General features: G+C 44.0%; 1 protein-coding gene across 2 annotated transcripts in view; it reads right to left on the reverse strand.

Annotated features, from left to right (window-relative positions):
- The window catches only part of NUBPL (NUBP iron-sulfur cluster assembly factor, mitochondrial), an 88,046-nt gene that overhangs the window by 34,790 nt on the left and 36,043 nt on the right, over positions 1–17,213 (reverse strand). For both annotated transcript variants that reach the window (XM_082275696.1, XM_082275695.1), the window contains exons 3-5: positions 15,409–15,447; positions 13,626–13,712; positions 13,221–13,260 (exon numbers count right to left, since the gene is read on the reverse strand). In XM_082275696.1, the coding sequence (XP_082131822.1) occupies positions 13,221–13,260; positions 13,626–13,712; positions 15,409–15,447 (166 nt within the window). The remainder of the gene's footprint in view (positions 1–13,220; positions 13,261–13,625; positions 13,713–15,408; positions 15,448–17,213) is intronic.

The following is a 17,213-nucleotide window of genomic DNA, read 5'->3' on the forward strand; positions in this document are numbered from 1 at the left end:
TCAGGCACACTATCCCCTCTTTGGGATAGATCCTCTGTTGCCTGTAATTCCTCTTCCAGTTCCTGCAACGGAATCTTCATCTCTTCCACTTGCTGTTCTAAGGCTCGCTTAGACTCTTCTAGCTCCTGAACGCTTTTCCCAACATCATCCTTGGAGCTGACCAATTCTTCCATCTCTGTACACAGCTGTTTGTTAACTCTTTCTAGTTCAACCTTACACTCTAGAGCTTCCTCCAAAGAGCGAGCCAAGAACAGGGCTTTGCTCTCTTTATCACGCGCCTCGGCTTCTGCACGGTCGCGTTCTTCTGCATACTTTGCAGACACAGTCTTCTCCTCACCAAGCATCTGATCCAACTTCTTTTTCACATTTTCAACATTTTCTAATTAACTAACGCTTTCTTCCATGCGTTTTTTCATATCCGCTATCTGAGCTTGCAATGTTGCGACTTGCTCCGATAGGTTTTTCTTTGCTTCCTCCTCCTCTTTTAATTGTTCCAGGAAGCCATTTTTCTCATCTTCCATTTGTTTGAGCTTTGTGCTAAAACTCAGCCTTTAAAACCTCTCTTCCTGTAAGAGTTCCTGCGTGTCTTGCAGCTGCGATTCCAAGATAGAAAAATCTTCCGCAATTTCTCTAGATTTGCTGTCTGCTTGAGAAAACTGATTTGTGACATTGTCCAACTCAACCTGCAGTCGGTTTGCCTTCTCTGACAGCTTAACACACAATCGGTCACCTTCTGACACCTTGACTTGCGATTCCTGCAGCTGTGCCTCTACTTTTTTTCTCTTGTGTTCCGAATCTCCTTATCCCTGCATAAGAGCTTTCACCTCATTGGCTAGCTTCTGGGAATGAGACTGTAATTCTGCCACACAGGCTTCTTTCTCCTTTAACTGCTGCTGGAAACGTTGGGCTTCACCTTTCCAACTTTCACAGTCTGCACGTAATTCATCTACCACATTGCTCAAAGTGGTGAGCTCATACACAGTACTCAGTAATTTAGCCTCTCTTTCACTTTTCTCGTTGTCGCTGAGAGACAATGTCGTTTTCAGAGCAACATTCTGTTCCTGCGCCCCCTGCAGGTCTATTTTTGTAGTTTCCAAACACTTTAGACTTTTTTCCAGCTGATTACGCAACTCCAACATTTCACACATACTTTGCTCCTGCAAAGTCTTAACTTCAATTTCCTTCTCCATAAGGATGGTATCTTTCTCCTTTATAGTGTCTTGACGTTTTTGCAACTCGACCAAAAGAAGAGCAGTGGTTTCTTCCCACTGTGACACATGAGACTTGAGTAGTTCATTAGTTTCCTGCAAGTTTCTATGCTCCATTTTAAGCAATTCCAAGGCTTGTTCCTTTTCTTCCATTTTCCGTTGCAAGGCATCCAACTCAGCCCTGCACACATACTCGGTTTCCTCCAAACCGATGGCCTCCATTGGCTGCTGGCGTCTCTGTTTCCAGCCTGCCATGCTCTCTTGGTGAGCCTTTTGTTGAGCTGCAAAGCTCCGCTGTTTCAGCATCTCCCCCATTTTGAGTTTACTTTTCATCTGAGCACACTGCGTCTCCATAGCAGTTTCATCAGTGTTGCTAGGGACAACAACCTTCCTCTTTAGTAGACTCTCTTTAGACATGGATGGGGCTCGTTCAGACGGTAACATCCCCTCCATCCATAGAATCCGGTCTCTCATTTCATCTATCTTTGCATTTTTCAGGCGTTTTGATTGCCCCATCTTCAATAACTCCACAAACAAATTTTTCACAGTCCAGCAAAAAAATTTCAGACCACTGTCTCTTTAACACATGTAGTTTTTCTCTCTCTTGCAAGATCTCTTTTCCACACAGTTTGTGCAGTCCCTTGCACCAGACACAACAAAGTTCATCAAAAATTTTGAGACCGCTGTCTCTTTAAAACACTTTTCTCTTTCAGGATCTTCTCTCCTGCACACATAGATTGTGCAATCTCATGCACCAGACAAAGTTCCTCAAACATATGCACTTCCTTGCAGGGATCTCTGCTTCTGCCCACTGCATACCTCCACCATATGTAAGGGATTAGCTTGGTGGCGGGCGTGGATGACCCCTTGGGGGGTGCGTTTTCACAAGAAGATAGCCGAGAAGTGCTTGCAAACAACAGTTTGGTTTATTAATGCATTTTTTCTTCACCAGACTGCGAGCGTCAAAACCAGCTAAATAAAATAAAAGACAAAATAAATCCTTGCCTCTGTGGGCGGCTACCTTCTCACACTGGAACCTACCTAAGAGTCTGTCCCCAACCTACTGTTGGGCAGACTTTCTTATCCTACAGCGGATACTCAACAGTCCATGTTTTATCTCTTCACACAGCACATGTTCATTTAACAGGTCCCTTTACTCTTCACACTCTTCACATTGAACACAGTTCATTTAACAGGTCCCTTTACTCTTCACAATGAGAATGTCCCCTTGCTTGTCTCTTCACATGGCAAACATTCCTTTATTTCTTCCACATAGAAATAGTTTGTTTTCTCACCTTTGAGAAGTCTTCACAACTGGTTAATTTCCCCTTCACATAGGAAATGTCCATTGGTTTCTTTTCACCTAGAAATGATCCAAGACCTTACTTCAAGTAGTCTTCACACTTGTTACCCTCCTCAGCTTCACATCGCTTTAGGAGGTCTTCCCCATGCTCACACAGCTTTCAGGGGGCACACGTCTGTCTGTCCTGCTCTCCCAGCCCACACTGCGACAGGAGGCAGCAGTCCTTCTCCCAGGCTTCCTCAGCGTCGGGAGGCACACATCTGTCTGTCCTCCTCTCCCAGCCCACACGGCGACAGGAGGCAGCAATCCATAGACTTCCTCTGGACAAATTATAGAGGCCTTCATTTCCTCATTCTGAACAGCTGAAGTCTGTTCAACGTCCTGATGGCTAACTCTGCAGCCGACACCCTATAGTAATTGGTGAACTTTAAAATCCAGGTGGAAATGTATCTCCTGCCTGTGACTACATTCCCAGATTTACCTGACTTCCTGTCACAGAATAATTTTTCAAAGCACTGTATACTTAACTAAATTGTAAACTCTTTCACCTTCTGTATCCTCCATTATATTGTAATAAACTGTAAGCTCTGCCACCTTTCTATATCATCTGTAATAGAGGTGGGGTTTGAATTTGCTGCTACAATGGGTTGATGGCAGATCAAGCAAGTTCGAAATTCTCAGCCCACGATAAATATTGCAAAAATGTGCCATGCTAAATTCTTTGCAACCATAATTGCACTACATGAACCTTTCAATTGTGGTCAATGGGGATTCAATGGCCAATATTTATTATGTGCTATCCCCCTCACTATAAAAGCATGAGTTCCCAGAAACCATTTGTCATGGTGTATTGGAATAGTTTAGAGAGCTGATAGTCTTGGGTTGATTTACTAAAAATGGAGCATGCAAAATCTGGTGGAGCTCCGCATAGAAACCAATCAGCTTTCAGTTTTTTTTTTCAAAGCTTAAATCGAACAAGCTGAAGTTGGAAGCTGGCTAGCTACCATGTACAGATGCACCAGATTTTGCACTCTCCGTATTTAGTAAATCAACCAGTGTAGAGAGCATTAGTTGGTATGCAGTGCTAAATTACTGTGGTGGGCTATATATTCTTGTGTACTCCCCTGGTTTCACAGTTTAGAGACCCAACAGTCCTTTTTTTAGAATTACATTTGTAAGGGAGTCAGCAAAAACTGCAGTTGCTGTTTAGCTACTATTCTCCAGACTGCTTGCGATCCAAGCATTGGTCCCTACCGCATACTGCACTAAACATAAGTACAGCTTGCTGTACTGTAAAGCCACAGCAACTGTCAGCCTCTCAGAGTATAACAGGCTGCCAGCAGCAACGCTGGATGATGCACCTGTACTATCCAGTGCGCATCTAAATTGGGGAACTTCATGCAAGGGGCTAAACGAGTTAGAGGCGAAGCTTAGAAACGCGTCAGCCGTCGTCCGCAAAGGACAGTGGACATTCATATGGACTGCTCCTGATATTCAGACACTTGGTTTTGATATGACTGATTACAACATTGTTTGCGAGTAGTCATTCTTATGTTCTATTAATAAAGCCTATATTGAGGATAATGCTCTAGGCCGGTGCGCCCTTCTTTGTTTGCTAAACGACCCAATGCATGAGGCCTTACTGTTGGTTGATCCATGTAAAAAAATTATACTTGGGGCTTCATAATAAAAATGTACTCAAGGTCTAAGCCAGAAGTATAAAAAAAAATGTTACCGTTTAGTAACTTTGCGGTTCACAAAAACTGTTGAGAAAGTATAAGGCACACATGGGAGTCCATCGGCGGGGGGTCGATCCGCCGATCCCCCACTGAGCAAGCGGATGGCAGCTCTGTCTTCGAGCTGTGTGCGGAGACAGAGCTGTCAGGTCGCCGCTGTACTCTATGGGGGAATCGGATGAGAACGGACCACCTGTCCGTTCTCATTCAATCCCATCCGATCCGCTGGACAGATGGAAAATAGGGTTTCCATCCGTCCAGATTTGATGGACTGGATCGGATGTCAGCGGACATGTCTCTGCTGACATCCGATGCCCCATAGAGATGCATGGGGCATCCGTTCAGATCCACCTGAAAAACTGACAGACGGATCTGAACTGTCCGCTAGTGTAAAAGGGTCCTTAAGGTTTAAAACGATTTTCCAGCTAGCATTTGCTGTTGAACAGGTTTTTAGTTACACCTTGATGTCATGTTTAGCTTTCAAACTGTAGACAAACCAGACAGGCTGTACTGCATGATAAAATATGTCAGAAAAACAAAGATTATAGTACAGCTACAAAGATTATAGTTTCTTTATGCTCAACTAACTATAATGACTAAAATACAGACACATGCACAGTAATAATTACAGGTATTAGGTGCCTGTTTCTATACAGGGTTTTCTGGTTTACAGATCAATAAAAAATGGTGGGGTTATTAGCAGATTCTACTTTTTTTTTTCAAACCGCTCATTAAAATTACTCATTCATTTCAAATCACTTCCAGGAGAAAAATCGGATATAAAGAAAAAATAAATAAAATCAATAAAATATAGACCAATATCACATTAAAAAGGAAGAAGAAGAGCACACCAAAACATGCGTACATATTATACAATGAAAACTACAAGAAAAAAAAATGGTCAGATATGGAAAAAAAAAAAAAAAAAAAAGGTTTTTTTCTTTCATTCATTGACAGACACAGCGCCTAATATTCATACCCATTGGATTGGGTTATACTGCCCCCTACAGGAGTAGGACACTAGGCAGAAAAGAATTCTGGCTACACCCATGGGCAGTCCCAAGGGGTATACTCCCTCTCTCTGCTATAGCCACTCACTGCCTAGTCAGGAGTAATGCCCCGTACACACGTGCAGATTGTCGGCCGACGACCGATCGGCCGATTTTCGGCTTGTTAGTATGATGCTTCCGACAGCCGACAGCGCACTTTCGGCTGAAAAAAATCTGTCGTGCAAGCATTAAAATTTTTGTATGCCGACACCAGAGCGGCCGATTGTTCGCCAGTCAATAGAGAATTCGGCCGACAGACAGCAGATTTGCAAGACTGGGCATGCTCAGAAAAGAAAAAACACAGGGAAAGTTAACCATCACATGACATCACTTCTGCAGTTGGCTGTAGTCGGCAGACAAAATTCTTGTGCAGTCTTTTGCACTTTTCAACAGTCACGACAGCCCGGGGACAAAAGACGGCCGATCGTTCGGCCGACGATCTGCACGTGTGTACGAGGCATAAGGGCCCATTTCCTTGCTGGGATCTTTGGTCCTGGTAAAATGCTTTAGATATACATTTTTTTTCTCCTGGACTTTTTCCTGTGAGATCTACAAGTGCCAGACTGGGCGATGGGCTGGATAATCTAGATCCAGTGGTAACCCCAGTCTGGCCAGCGAGTGCTAGGTCTGCCTTGACATAGCCCCACTGGATGGGAGCTGGCCTGCTAGTTAAACACCTTGTGAGGTCGCATACGACCTAGTCTCAGCCTGAGTCGCAGTGTTCCTCCTGGCCGACAGCCCCCCATTTAGATGGAGAGAAGGATCTGTCTGGAGCGGAGCCCATTTGGTTCCTGGTATGGTAAATAGCTGCCCCCTCCCCCCTCTACTCCTGGAGGGTTTTGGAGTGGATGTGGGCCTCTCCTTGGGACAGTCGGACCCCCCGGGTTCCCCTCCTTCCCACAGCCCCCCTCCCTTCCAAAGTGGGGCTATTTGGCGCTAACTGGCGATGGGGGCCAAGGGGGGGGGGGGGGTGCCGCTGGCAACTGGATGATCGATTGTGCGTATCAGGGGGGGACATCGTCGCTGGTTTCCGGACCCGTGGACTTCCCAGGTTCAGGACAAGTTGGTCCACAAAGTCATTCGGTCCGGCTACAAGATCGAGTTTCGCTCCTGCCCCCGGCAAGGTTTTTCCTTCTAACTTGCACCTGTCCCCAGACCGCTTACAGGGCCTGTTTCGGACAGTATGAGAGCTGTTCCTTCAGGGGGTGATTGTCCCGGTTCCGACCTCTGAACATTTTCAGGGTTTTTACTCAAACCTGTTCCCAGTCCCCAAGAAGGAAGGCAAAGTGCCTCAAATCCTGGTCCTCAAGGCGCTAAACTACATTGTGCGGGTACAGAAGTTCAGAATGAAGTCCATTCGAACGGTGGTGGCATCTCTGTGTTGGGGGGATTTCCTCGCCTCTATCGATATCAAGGATGCCTACCTTCACATTCCAATATGTGCCAGTCACCAGTGTTTTCTCCCCTTTGCTGTGGGAGAGGAGCATTATCAGTTTGTGGCGTTACCCTGTGGTCTTGCATCGACTCCTCAGGTCTTCACAAAAGTGTTAGCCCAGGTGCTAGCTTTGCTACGTCATCAGGGGATCGGGGTACTGGGCTACTTGGACAATCTCCTTCTGCAAGTAGAGTCTCCCTCTGCTCTGGTGGAGAACCTGGAGATCACAATACAAACTCTGTGGGAGTTCCGCTGGATTCTGAATTTTCAGAAGTCTGCTCTGGTTCCGTCCACAAAGCTGGACTATCTGGGCCTGACTCTTGACTCCACCTTAGCCAGAGTGCTCCTTCCTCTGGACAGACACCAGAAATTGAAGGGCTGAAATTCGCCTCTTGCTGTCCAACAAATGGTCATCCCTCCGGACTTGCATGCGGGTGCTGGGCCTGATGGGGTCTACCTTCGAGGCGGTTCCCTTTGCACAGTTCCATACGAGGGCCCTGCAAAGAGAAATTCTGACCAAATGGAACATGACTACGCAGTCTTTGGACAATCAGATCCGGCTGAGTGGGGGCACGAAGGCGTCTCTGATATGGTGGCTTTGTTCTCCAGTTGGGAAATTGATTCATCACCTTGTATTGGACAGTGGTCGCCACGGATACCAGCCTGTCCGGCTAGGGAGGAGTCCTCGGCTAGCATTCTGCTTAGGGGATCTGGATGCTGGAAGAGTCAAGACTACCGATCAATGTCTTGGAACTCCGAGCAATCAGACTATGTCTGGATCATTGGATGGATCGCCTTCAGGGTTGTCCAGTGCATATTCAACTGGCCGTGGCTTATGTCAATCACCAAGGGGGCACAACAAGTGTCCTGGCGGCTCTGGAGGGTGCAGGCATTCTAAGGTGGGCAGAACGGTTCATTTCAGCCCTCTCCGCTGTACACATTCCCACGGTGGAAAATTGGCATGCGGATTACCTCAGTCGGCAGGCGTTGGACCACATGGAGTGGTCCCTTCATCTGGAGGTGTTTCATCAGCTTTGTCTCCGGTGGGGCACCCCAAAGGTGGCATCTCAGCTCAACAGAAAGGTGCAGAGGTTTTTGGCTTGGTCAAGGGATCCTCTGGTGGACGTCACAGATGTGCTGGTGGCCCGGTGGGGTCAGTATAGTCTGATTTAGGCCTTCCCTCATCTGAAGCTTCTGCAGGATTGAGGCAGAAGGGATTCCAGTCTTCCTAGTGGCTCCAGACTGGCCTCACCCAGCTTGGTACGCCAATCTGGTGCGGCTGGTCGCCGATGTTCCTTGGCAGCTTCCTCTCAGGGAGGATCTACTGTTCCAAGGACTGATCTTCCATCCTGCTTTACAGTCGCTGGCTTTGATGGCTTGGCTGTTGAACGCCAGGTGCTGAAGGATAGGGGTTTATCTGAGTCGGTTATTCCTACACTGTTGAAAGATAGGAAATCTACCTCTAGGAAGATCTACCATTGTACGTGGAAGACGTACATTGCGTGGTGTGAGTCTCTTGGGGTTCTTCCTCGCTCCTTCTCGTGGCTTGGATCTGGATCTTCCTTCAAAGGGGAGGGTTGAACGGAAATTGGCCTTAAGTACAATCAAGGGCCAGGTGTCGGCTTTGGTGGTCTTCTTCCAACGACCTTTGGCCACACTACTCGGGCGCTTAGGGACTTCTGGGCTTTCCATCAGGCATCAGTGACGCAGGTTTGCAAGGGGGCCACCTGGTCGTTGCTGCACACTTTTGCAAAGTTTTATAAAATGGATGTGTTGGCACGGATGCTTCTTTTGGCCGCAAGGTTTTTTAGGCTGCTGTTCAAGAGGACCTGATCCTATTTGAGGATGTGTTTTTTTTTTTTTTAGGTAGGCTCCAGTTGTTTGGTTGAGCTCCTGTTGCCTGGTTGGCTAATGTTTAGCCTTGGGAATTGTTTGTTGTTCCCACCCCTCATGCTTAACACTGCTTGGGGTGTCCCAATGGTTATGAATATCAGGAGCGGTATCGGTCAATGAACGGAAGAGAAAATGGGATTTTTGTCTTACCATAAAATCCCTTTCTCTGATGTTCATTGGACGGACACATCACCCACCCCTCTGTGGAGTTATAATTCTCCTGACACTGCTTGGCTAAAGCAGAGAGAGGGAGTATATCCCCTGGGACTGCCCACTGGTGTAGCCAAAATTATTTTATGCCTAGTGTCTTACTCCTGTAGGTGGCAGTATAACCCAATGGTTATGAATATCAGGAGCTCTGCCCCTCAATGAATATCAGAGAAATGGATTTTACAGTAAGTCAAAAGTCCCTTTTTTTTTTAAAAGACATATTTTACCTAAACAGATACTATACATATCGGTTTAAGCTTTAAATTGCTGATCCAACAGTGGTTCTAGAATTCTGTTACATCAACATAGAGTGGTTTCAACCACTGGATCAAACCAAGTGCTCCTCTTCTCATGACCTGCATATAGGACTCCTTTGCTTACATGTCTGAATGCTTCCTGCATGCCTGTTTCCTGTTTCTATTTGGAACCCCTGAGGCACCCAGAGATATAAGAAAATAAGTTCTACATGCCAGTCATTTGAAATGGATCAGTCAGCTTAATTCACAAAGCAGGAGTAGAGTAGCAGGGTAGATATGGAGAAAAAGGATGGCCATGCTCTTGGTGGATCCCTGTGACATGACAGTCTATTGTACCATGATTGTCTTTGGTAATGTGGAAGTCTCTAGTAATATGGCAGAAAACTCTGATAACATGGTAGTCACTAGGGAGCAGAGTCTTTTAATCTGGTAGTCACTCATTATATGCCTGTCACATTGCAGCTTTTAAAATAGATTTCAGGAGGTGCTGTAGATACTAAGTGTGCAGGTAAGGTTGTCTTATACAGCCAAGCATATAGATTAGATTTGTGATATTAATTTGTATCTTCTCTGTTTGGCACAACCCTATGAGGTTGATTTACTAAAGGTAAATATACTGTTCACTACAAGTACACTGCAAATGCACTTGGAAGTGCAGTTGCTCTAGATATGAGGGGAAAATCTGAAATGAGGGGAAGCTCTGCTGATTTCTATCATCCAATCATGTGCAAGCAAAAATGCGGTTCTTTAACCACTTGCTGACCGCTTACTACATATATTCTGCGACAATGTGACTCTCCCAGGCAAACCGACGTAGGTATATGTCGGTCGCCTGGTGGCAGCTAGGGGGCGAGCGCCTGCCGCTGACGGCGTGTTCCCACTCCCAATCGCCAGCGTGGAAGCCAATGCAGCGGGCAGGCGGCTCTCGGTTGCCGCCTGACACCCGCAATCGTTCCCCGCTGAGAGAGAAGGACTGTCGGCTGTTGTAAACACAGCCGACCGTCCTTCTCCCTGGGATGATCATAAAGCCCATGTGATCCTGCTATATAGGATCACATGTCTCTATGGTCATTTCAGAAGCCACGCCCCCCCCCCACAGTTAGAATAACTCCCCTAGGCTCACATTTAACCCCTTAATCACCCACAGGGTTAACCCGTTCCCTGCCAATGGCATTATTACAGTAACAGTTCATATTTTTAGTACTGATTACTGTAGTAATGTCACTGGTACCCCCAAAAGTGTCACATAATGTCAGTTAGGGGTCCGATCTGTCCGCCGCAATGTCACAGTCCCACAAAACCAATAGAAATACCATAAATCTTTCCCGTAGTTAGTAGACGCAATAACTTTTGCACAAGCCAATCAAAATACGCAATTAAAAATACGCATAAAATGTTAAAAAATGTAGATTTTAAAATTTTTTTTTTTGGATTGTCATATAGCAGAATGAAAAAAAAAATGTTTTTTTTTTTTCAAAATTGGCGCTCTGTTTATAGCGCAAAAAAAAACACAGAGGTGATCAAATACCGCCAAACAAAAGCTCGATTTGTGGGAAAAAAAGCGTAAATTTTGTTAGGGTATAGTGTCCCACGACCGCGCAATTGTCCGGTAAAGTAATGCAGTGCCGAATCGCAAAATAGGGCCTGGTCAGGAAGAGGGCAAATCATTCTGGCCTTAAAGTGGTTAATTTCCTTCCATGTCCCCTCCAGATCCACAGCGACTGCACTTCCAAGTACACTTGTAGTGCACAGTGGATTTGCCTTTAGTAAATCAACCCCTATGTTTCCACATTTGCTTCAGTTTATAGATTGCCCCTTTTGGGAACGTAAAGATTTGTTCATCTTGGCTGGTGTGTATGACAATAATATTCTGCATTCTTTCGCAGAGTTGCAGGGGAAATATGAACTGTCACATAAGGATTTCTATAGGTATCTGCAACTTCATCACGCATTACATGCACAATTTGGCACATATGTCAGTAGATTTTCCAAGTACCCGCTGAGAGGTATTCTTAGGTCTCAGGGCCCTAAGGGATTCATTTCTGAGATTTATTCACATTTACTATATGCCACTCTCAATGCTACTCCATTAGCGATTCGTTCTAAGTGGCAAACACGTATTCCCAATCTCTCTGATGAGGACTGGGAAGAGGCATGTTCTACCCATTTATCTGCATCTCCTGCTTTTAACAATAAACAAATCCAACTATATTATGTTACACCAACCTTATCACGCTATGCACCATATACCTACTTCAAACTGTACTAAGTGTGATTGCCCTAGAGCAGATTTTGCTCATGTAATCTGGCTATGCCCAGTGATTGCTAGGTTTTGGCGACAAATTGTTGATATTCTTTCTACTATATTGTCCGTCCGCACCAGTGCCCTTGACCCTAGAGGTGTGTCTCCTAGTTATCCTTGATGAGGAGCATTGGCTGCGATATACAAGAATTTAGTTGAGAGAAAAGCTTTTTCTAGCCCGTAAATCTATAGTGCTCAGGTGGATCCAGCTTACTTCTCCTTCTACTGGATACAACTAGTTAACCAAGTTTTAGGCTCCTTTCACATTAGCGCGTCTCTATAGTCGCACAATATCCAGTGCGACTCTGGAGCGCAAATTTTGGTGCGATTTTGATTCAACTTTACATTTTATAGATTAAAGTCGCTTCATAAGTCGCACCAAAGTAGTGCAGGCACATTCTCAAAGTCGCTGTGACTTAGTCGCAGTGATTTGAATGACTATGATAACTATGATGTGAGACTTGTCATACAACTTTGATGTCCAAAATCTTATGACAAACACACAAGTGTGAGTTGACTCTTACCCTATGAGAAACTTATATTTGAGCATAGAGAATGCCCCAAGAAATACAACAAAACCTAGGATGTCTAGTGCTCCTCTACTCTTACTATGCCAAGTAATTGGCCAAGTTTTTAGTCTTTTCCCTTTTTTAGGACAATATACTTAAAACTGCTATAGCCTTGTATAAGTAAATAAGTAGCCACTGATTCCAGCTACTGTTATGCTTGGTATTTCAAGATGCCTTATTTGTTCTTTACAGCCATGAGACTGTATGTTGTTTTATGCTATGTTTGTATCCTACTCTGCCCAAGAGGAGCATTACTATATTTTTTAATGGTGTCTTTGCATCTTTTGCAAAAAGAGTTTAAAAAAAAAAAAAAAAAGTTGTCTTGTAGGGACAATTGGGATACTGATTGCCGGTGTATCTGCAGAAACTGACCTCCGAGTTCTTAAAAGCAGCTGTGTAATAAAAAGAATTGGAATTCAATATCTTGGGTTGGGTGGAGACTGAAATGTTCTAAAAAAACTACCGTAAGTATATATATATATATATATATATACATATATATATATATATATATACGGATGTCAAGGACTGCATGTGTGCATCTCATGTGAAGTATATTATCCCAAAATATTTTTTCAAAATGTTGAACTATTAAACTTTTTAGGATTTGTCTGTTAACTTTTTTTTTTTTTTTTTTGGTGGTACATTATGCAACCCCCCTGCCAAGGGTCAATTTTTAGAAACCCCAGAGAGTAGATTTTTTGCCAAGACATTGCAGCATCAGGCTAAGCTTCAAATGTTACCCGATAAATTGATTTCTAGATTTTTTTCATGACAAATCCTTCACAGTAAAAGTAATGCAGTCACTAGTGTCACTTCCTATTAGGAATATTCATAGGAATACGCACAGGTATCACTGAAAGCTTGTCTGAATATCTGAGGGATAGGTTTTGGTTGGCACCCCTTAAGATAGGTGAAGACAGAGGAAGATTTATCAACTTTACAACAGAATGAGGTACATAAAAAGTGCAAATCAACATCCTCATTTAGTACATTTTTCGGGTAATCTGCCACTCAACTTTTGATGGTTTCAAACATACTAACAGCTTAGAAGTAGTCAGGACAGTACCGATTCTGAATCAGTTAAGGGAACGATTAATGAATCAGGTTGCAATCTTGTATAGTAAATTCATTCCATAAATGCTATCCTTCCACTATGCTATGTGAAAAAATTAACACAGAGATCTGTTTTTAACAAAGTATGCTTAAATAATAATTCTAACAACACTCATATGTGGCATCATCTCCAATTTCTTACCATCTAATCCCATAGTTTACAAGAGGGATCATTAAATTTTCTGTAAAAAAAGGAAACACACTGCAATCAGAATTACTCCAATGCAATTTGGAAATGTATCTCATCACTTGGAACCTATAAAATCTACTGTAAGGCCCCTTTCACACATGTGTGACTTGTCCTGCGACCTGGGACTGCTTATATTTGTGCCACTTAAAGTCGCAGCGACATTAAAGTAGTCCCTGCACTACTTTGGTCTGACTTTAATGCAATTTGGGGTCCATAGACTTCAAGATTGCACAGGCATTACTTCAAGTCGTGGCAAAGTCACAGCAAAAATGGCTGCAAAGTCGTACGACTTTCAGGTAGCACAAGTGTGAAAGGGGCCTAACTGAAACAAATAGATAGAAAAAAGTTCTTACTTACTGCTGTTCAACTCTGGGTTACCCTTCAGATTCATCATTCGGGGGATGGACGGTCCATATACATCAGCATCCAATAAGCCCACTGACTCTACCTAGATGTAAGAATTTTAAAGAGGAACTTCAGTCTGCTCACATAATTTTGTGTTTGCCACTCTGAAGCTTCCCTCCGCTTCTGTTAAATTTCTTGATTTACACAGATCGATCTATCTATCTATCTCCATATGAGTATTCACCCAGAGAGGAGAAATGTGCAGGTAAGCAGTGGTGTGAGTCTGTCTGTCTGTGTGTATGCCTGTATATCTCTCTCTCTCTATATCTATATCTATATATATCTATAGATATAGAGAGAGAGACATGCATACACACAGACAGACTCACACCACTGCTTGCCTGCACATTTCTCCTCTCTGGATGAATACTCATATGGATCTCTGCAGTCTCCTGTTATCTCCGCCCTCATCCAGCCCCCTCCAGCTCTGCAGCTTTCCTTGGCTTCCCTATGACTCATCTCTCCCTCCTTTGCTGACAAACTCTCACAAGAGTGAGAGAGCGAGAGCTGTGTATGATGTCATTAGCCTAGGGGCTAATGACCAGACAAGAAAGAGGAAGTGGGCTGTATAAGGTAATTACTAGCAGAAAAAAAATGATTTCCTTTTTAAAAGTTAAAACAACAAGGGCAGAAGATTTGATGGATGGAAAGATGAAAAATGACTGAAGAGCTTCTTTAAATCGGATTTCTTTTTTTTCACATGTGAAATTACTAGAATATACAATTATCACAAAACTATTCACTGTCAGCCCTCAGAAAGCTATGATTTGAGTATATAAAACTGCATCTCCAGTCAACAGAGGAAAGTATTTATGGAGCCAATAATATATGGTGAACATAACTGTTTTAAAAAGTGGACCTAGGCAGGATTAGCGGGTTTATGTTTAGAAGTATTCTTGTATTTTTAAACCGGACCTTGCTAAAATGCAACGTCTGTTTATTCAGTAGTTGGCCAATCTTGTTTTCACTGTGTCTTCAATGCAACCATTTGCCCTGGGGAAGGGGGGGGGGGGGAGGAGTCGAGCATTAAATAAGTGCCCCATGCATTTTATTTGCAAGGTCCCTGTTAAGGTACAAGTTCTCTTTCAAACAAAAACCTTACTTTTTTAGCCCCCTAGCCCAATTTTGCCTTGAACCCTATCACCGCCTAGATGGTTACCTACCTCTCCATGAGAGTGGTGGCCTGATCCTTGTACTAGCCACATCTGTGCCTTGACTCCCTGTAGACATGAACAGGGTCATACTCCTAACTACAGATATCAACTCCATTAAAGTCTAATGGAAAGTCACTGTGTCACGGTGCGGGTAGCACTGGAGAAAATTTGAGGGCAAAGAGAGAAAACACTGGAGGAGGCCACCACTGTCATAGAGAGGAAAATATGTATCTGGATGGAGGGAACTCTAGGTTTGTTGAAGTCAGAGGGCTAAGGGAGGGTGGGCTATTTTTTTTAAACTTTAAATTCAGATGGTTTATGGAGTTTACATTAATCCAATTTCTGTGTAGCCCATGTTGAACAGGAACACACAGACTTACAATGGGCCGGTAAGAAGTAGCAGGTTTTCAGATACCTGCGCAAAAAACAAATAAATAAATGTTTTCGCTATACACATTCATTTTAAAGAATGCACTCAAAAAAACAAAATGCATACATGGCTACATAGCGTTTGTATTGCCAGGGGTTTTATTTTAAAAACTCGTCACATATATAATATAATAAAAATAAAAATATTTGACTTACATGTTCACTAGCTGCAATTCCCAATGCCAGATTAACTGATAAAAACAAAAAATAAATATATGAATGCATCCAATGCTTCACCACTATGGTAAACAATCGCTGTGTGTGAATTCTTGACTAAGGCTTGGTTCACACTACTGCAATGCGACTTTGATATGATTTACAGTACCATTATGTGGTACAGCTTTGATGCAACTCTGCATATTCTATTGGGCAAAGTCACACTGTAAATCGCACCAAAGTAGTGCAGGAAACTTTTCCAAAAAATCACACCATTCTAAGTCTCATTGAAAACCATGAGATTTCTCTTGCCATGCGATTCTCTGTGAGGCAAGTCACATCAGAAGTGGAACTACTGTGACACAGGCCTTAACCTGTATGTGTAACATGTAGAGATAAATGTTTGTATGAGTGTTAGACTGAATTCTCACATACAGTATGTCTTTTCCCACTGATGCATTTTCCAAATAAATCAATGGAAATGCATCAAAAGACGTCACTGCACATTAACATGCGCTGTTACCTGTTTATAATGCTTGATGCAATGCACTTTGTTCTAGATGTCGATCTTTGTCATGATGCGTGTATCAGTTGTGGATATTTTTTAACTGATTCATGACAAATGTCTACATGCATGTGTTATACTATCTCTCTTCCACAGGGAGTTTAGGGAGCTTTTGACGTTGTGTATTTAAAGATGGCTGCCACATATCCAATTGACCATGTGGTTGATGGGGGGGGGGGGGTGCCACCATGTGTTGCTGACTTCACTCACAAAATGACCTGTGAGTGGTCAAGAGTAATGATTACATCCTCTGGTATACAGGACTATAAAAAAAAAAAAAAAGAGTCCATAGCATGAGGAATGGGCTAGTTTTTTTTTGGAGCTGTGGAAAGACCAAGCATGCAGTCAGGATTTCCTATTGTCCTGTTCCTCCAGCTATCCAGTGTAAGCTGTTGACGTTCAACTATCAGAGCTAAGCATTATTTGATATTTTGGGATATTGGGAATAGGAGTGTATGTTTAAAGTCGTGGTATTTTGTTAAACCACCTCCCATCCGCGCTACAGCCTATATACGGCTGCAGCGCGGACTTGAATTTTCAGTCTCCCCGCGAGCGCGCATCGGGGAAAATCTGAGTCGGCCGTGTCCCTTGGACACAGCCGATCACAGATCGTGGTGAATGGCCAATCACAGCGGCCATTCACCACGTGAGCGGACCGTCCAATGAGAGATGATCTCATATGCAAACATATGAGATCATCTCTCATCGCCAGCGCTCCTTCCTCACACAGAGCCTGCAGTGTGAGGAAGGAGGAGAGCTGCACAGCGCCGGGGACAAAGAAAAATGTAATCAGGGCACCGATCACCAGTGCCCTGATTACTAGAGGTAAAACAAACATATACACAGTGCCCGCCATCAGTGCCCCCCCCATCAATGCCCACAATCAGTGCCCATAGTGCTGTCAGTCAGTGCCTGCTCATCTAGGCACTGATGAGCACTGACTGGCAGCACTATGGGCACTGATGGTGCTGCCCATCAGTGCTCATCAGTGCCGCCCGTCAGTGTCCATCAGTGCCACCCGTCAGTGTCCATCAGTGCCATCCGCCAGTGCCCATCAGTGCCACCTCTCAGTGCCACCTCTCAGTGCCCAGCAGTGCCGCCTATCAGTGATCATCAGTGCCGCCTATCAGTGCTCATCAGTGCCGCCTATCAGTGCTCATCAGTGCGGCATATTAGTACCTCCTCATCAGTGCCCATAAGTGCCACCTCATCAGTGCCCATAAGTGCCACCTCATC

Source organism: Pelophylax lessonae (genome assembly GCF_965119305.1).
Source record: "Pelophylax lessonae genome assembly, chromosome: 13".
NCBI classification, from domain to species: domain Eukaryota; kingdom Metazoa; phylum Chordata; class Amphibia; order Anura; family Ranidae; genus Pelophylax; species Pelophylax lessonae.